General features: G+C 60.6%; 1 protein-coding gene across 1 annotated transcript in view; it reads left to right on the top strand.

Annotated features, from left to right (window-relative positions):
• Nucleotides 1–4546, top strand: part of CARM1 (coactivator associated arginine methyltransferase 1) — a gene marked incomplete at its 5' end in the record, with an annotated part of 6388 nt that overhangs the window by 278 nt on the left and 1564 nt on the right. Inside the window, 8 exons of the mRNA XM_039731473.1 lie at nt 62–168; nt 260–364; nt 1397–1507; nt 2628–2805; nt 2883–2973; nt 4082–4163; nt 4256–4341; nt 4420–4509. Of these exons, the coding sequence (XP_039587407.1) occupies nt 62–168; nt 260–364; nt 1397–1507; nt 2628–2805; nt 2883–2973; nt 4082–4163; nt 4256–4341; nt 4420–4509 (850 nt within the window). The remainder of the gene's footprint in view (nt 1–61; nt 169–259; nt 365–1396; nt 1508–2627; nt 2806–2882; nt 2974–4081; nt 4164–4255; nt 4342–4419; nt 4510–4546) is intronic.

Below are 4546 nucleotides of genomic sequence, written 5' to 3' on the forward strand. Positions count from 1 at the left end.
GACCCCCCCGGGGACCCCCCGGGACCCCCCAGTGACCCCCAGCCCCCTTTCTGCCCCCCAGATTTCTGCTCCTTCTACAACATCCTGAAGAACTGCCGCGGGCACAACACGGAGCGCTCGGTGTTCAGCGAGCGCACCGAGGAGTCCTCGGCCGTGCAGTACTTCCAGGTGGGGGCTTCTGCTCCCCTCCCCCTTTTTGGGGGGCTTGGGGGGTGTCCCCGGGCCGGGGGGGCTGACGGCGTGTCCGTGTGTCCGGCAGTTCTACGGGTACCTGTCCCAGCAGCAGAACATGATGCAGGACTACGTGCGCACGGGCACGTACCAGCGGGCGATCCTGCAGAACCACAGCGACTTCAAGGACAAGGTGGGGGGTTCTGCTCCTTTTGGGGGGGTGCAGCTCGTTTTGGGGGGATTTCAGCTCCTTTTGGGGCATTTCAGCTCGTTTTGGGGAGAATCCAGCTCGTTTTGGGGGGTTTCAGCTTGTTTTAGGGTGGAATCCAGCTCCTTTTGGGGGAAACTGGCTCCTTTTGGGGGAGATTCAGCTCTTTTTGGGGAGTTTCAGCTCATTTTTGGGGCTTTCAGCTCATTTCGGGGGGTTTCAGTTTGTTTTGGGGGGGGATCTGGCTCATTTTGGAGGGGATTCAGCTCATTTTGGGGGGATCCAGCTCATTTGGGGCGGGGTTTTGGGGTGAATCTGGCTGGCTTTTGGGTGGAATCTGGCTGGGTTTTGGGGTGAAATTTGGCTGGGTTTTGGGGTTGAATTTGGCTGGCTTTTGGCTGGAATTTTTCTGGGTTTTGGGGAGGAAATCTGGCTGGGTTTTGGGGTGGAATCTGGCTGGGTTTTGGGGTGGAATCTGGCTGGGTTTTGGCTGGAATTTTTCTGGGTTTTGGGGTGGGAATCTGGCTGGGTTTTGGGGTGGAATCTGGCTGGGTTTTGGCTGGAATCTGGCTGGGTTTTGGCTGGAATTTTTCTGGGTTTTGGGGTTGAATTTGGCTGGGTTTTGGGTGGAATCTGGCTGAGTTTTGGCTGGAATTTGGCTGGGTTTCGGGCAGGAATCTGCCTGCCTTTTGGGTGAAATCTCTGCATTTTGGGCCGCGTGCCGCTGGGTCCAGGTGCCAATCCCAACTGACCCTTTGGAGAACCCCATTTTTTGGCGAGCCTGTCTCACTCTGGCGACACCCCAGCCTGACTTTGGTTCCAAACCAGCCTGAACTGGGGGTCTGCCCCAGCCCCAGCAGCACAGCTCCACCCCAGAGCTGCAGTTTGGGTTTTTCCCCTCCTGGGCGAGCGGCCGCGCTCGGTGCCGGACCCCAGCCGGGATCTTTGGGCACCCCAATCCCCTGGGTCCCTGCGGGGGGCTCGGGGGGGTCCCAGCTGCCCCCATCCCCTCCCCAGATCGTGCTGGACGTGGGCTGTGGCTCGGGCATCCTCTCCTTCTTCGCGGCGCAGGCGGGCGCGCGCAAAATCTACGCGGTGGAAGCCAGCACCATGGCCCAGCACGCCGAGGTGAGCCGGGGGGCTCCCAGCGCCTGCTGGGGGGCTCCCCACGCCCCTCCTGGGGACTCGGGGCATCACCCGGGCCTCCAGAGCCACCCAGACACCCCCGGGGGGCTCGGAGGCTGTCAGAAGTGCCTGGTGGCTTTGGTGCTTGTAAAGAAATGAGAGCTGAGGGTGGGGAGGTGAGAGAATTTCAGGTTTGGATGGTGAGGGGATGATGGTCACTGGCTGAAATGTAGATTTTAACTGTGCAGGGGGGATTTGAGGGTTGTAAAGGGATTTTGGGATCCTGCACAGGGGGTCAGGAGTGCCAGGATGGATTTTGGGATCCTGGATGGATTTTGGAATCCTTTTCCTTGGGGTCAGGAGTGCCAGGATGGATTTTGGGATCCTGAAAATGGGGTCAGGAGTGCCAGGATGGATTTTGGGATCCTGGATGGATTTTGGAATCCCCTTCCTTGGGGTCAGGAGTGCCAGGATGGATTTTGGGATCCTCTACACGGGGTCAGGAGTGCCAGGATGGATTTTGGGATCCTGCACACGGGGTCAGGAGTGCCAGGATGGATTTTGGGATCCTCTACACGGGGTCAGGAGTGCCAAGGTGGATTTTGGAATCCTTTTCCTTGGGGTCAGGAGTGCCAGGATGGATTTTGGAATCCTGAAAATGGGATCAGGAGTGCCAGGATGGATTTTGGGATCCTGCACGGGGGGTCAGGAGTGCCAGGATGGATTTTGGGATCCTGCACACGGGGTCAGGAGTCCCAGGTTTAGGGATTTGGGCGTGCCCTGTCCTCCTTTCTCCTCCCTGGCCTCCATGTCCAGGACGGTGTTGGCACGTGTGGGTTGGTTCATGGTGAAGGAGTGAAAAGTATTGAAAATAGAAGGTAAATTTCTGTAGTTTTCACTATAAAAGAGACTAAAAGAGACAACTGCCCTGTGGGTGGGGGAGAGTGCTTTGGGCTGGGCTGGACAGACAGAAAAACTCTGCAGGTAAAGCACAACAAACCCAAGTGAACACCGGGATCTCCAGAATCCAGACTCCTCCTTCAGACCCCGGCCCCGCTGGGGCAGGGCCGAGTGCCAGCCCCCCCCGACACCCCTGCCCCCCATCCTGCCCCCCGTTTTCCAGGTGCTGGTGAAGAGCAACAACCTGACGGAGCGGATCGTGGTGATCCCGGGCAAGGTGGAGGAGGTGTCGCTGCCCGAGCAGGTGGACATCATCATCTCCGAGCCCATGGGCTACATGCTCTTCAACGAGCGCATGCTCGAGAGCTACCTGCACGCCAAGAAGTACCTGAAGCCCAGTGGTGAGGGCTCTGGGGGTGCCCCGGGGGTCCCGGGGGCGCAGGGACCCCCCGGGCTCCAAGGGTGTGCTTGCCCCCAGGGAACATGTTCCCCACGATCGGGGACGTGCACCTGGCGCCCTTCACGGACGAGCAGCTCTACATGGAGCAGTTCACCAAGGCCAACTTCTGGTGAGCTGCAGGGCCCTGCTGCCGCTCCCAGCCCCATTCCCAGCCCCTGCTCCCAGTTCCTGTTCCCAGCCCCAATTCCTGTTCCCATTCCCAGCCCCTGTTCCCAGTCCCATTCCCAGCCCCATTCCCAGCCCCTGCTCCCAGTCCCAGTCCCGTTCCCAGCCCCGTTCCCAGTCCCAGCCCCTGCTCCCAGTTCAGTTCCCAGTCCCTGTTCCTCTTCCCAGTCCTTGTTCCCAGTTCCCACTCCCTGTTCCTAGTCCCCATTCCCATCCCTATTCCCAATCCCCATTCCCAGTCCCCATTCCCATTCCCATCCCACTCCCCATTCCCAGTCCCCATCCCAGTTCCCGTTCCCATTCCCAGTTCCCCATCCCAGTCCCCATTCCCATTCCCCATTCCCATTCCCCATTCCCAGTCCCTATCCCCACTCCCATTCCCAGTTCCCAGTTCCCCGTTCCCATCCCGGTTCCCGTCCCCAGTTCCCATCCCCATCCCAGTCCCGTTCCCATCCCTGTTCCCGTTCCCAGTCCCAGTTCCCATTCCCCATTCCCAGTCCCATCCCAGTCCCATTCCCAGTCCCCATTCCCAGTTTCCCAGTTTCCCAGTCCCGTTCCCATCCCAGTTCCCATTCCCAGTCCCACTCCCAGTCCCCATTCCCAGTTTCCCAGTTTCCCAGTCCCGTTCCTATCCCGGTTCCCATTCCCAGTCCCCATTCCCCATCCCAGTCCCGTTCCCATCCCAGTTCCCAGTCCCTATTCCCAGTTTCCCATTCCCAGTTTCCCAGTTTCCCGTTCCCATCCCAGTTCCCATTCCCAGTCCCACTCCCAGTCCCCATTCCCAGTTTCCCAGTCCCGTTCCCATCCCGGTTCCCATTCCCAGTCCCCATCCCCATCCCCATCCCCATCCCGTTCCCGTTCCCATCCCGGTGTCCCCGTCCCCATTCCCGTTCCCATCCCAGTCCCCATTCCCAGTTTCCCATTCCCGTTCCCATCCCAGTTCCCAGTCCCCATTCCCATTCCCATTCCCGTTCCCATCCCGGTTCCCATTCCCAGTCCCCATTCCCAGTTCCCAGTTTCCCGTTCCCGTTCCCATCCCGGTGTCCCCGCAGGTACCAGCCCTCCTTCCACGGCGTCGATCTCTCAGCGCTGCGCGGGGCGGCCGTGGACGAGTACTTCAGGCAGCCCGTGGTGGTGAGGGGGCTCTGGGGGGGCTCTGGGGGGGCTCTGGGGGGCTCTGGGCCATCCCGGGGGTCCCAACCCCGCGCCCACCCCCCTTTTCCCAGGACACCTTCGACATCCGGATCCTCATGGCCAAATCCGTCAAGTACACCGTCAACTTCTTGGAAGCCAAGGAGGGCGACTTGCACAGGTGAGGGGCGCCCGGGGGGACCCGGGTGGGGGTCTCGGGGGTCTCCCCCACCCCCCACTAATCCCCTTTGCCCCCCAGGATAGAAATCCCCTTCAAGTTCCACATGCTGCACTCGGGGCTGGTGCACGGCCTGGCCTTCTGGTTCGACGTGGCCTTCATCGGCTCCATGTAGGTGCTGGGGAGGGGGCTGCGGGGGTCCCGGGGG

Source organism: Passer montanus, unplaced genomic scaffold (genome assembly GCF_014805655.1).
Source record: "Passer montanus isolate IOZ18808 unplaced genomic scaffold, ASM1480565v1 scaffold772, whole genome shotgun sequence".
Taxonomy (NCBI): domain Eukaryota; kingdom Metazoa; phylum Chordata; class Aves; order Passeriformes; family Passeridae; genus Passer; species Passer montanus.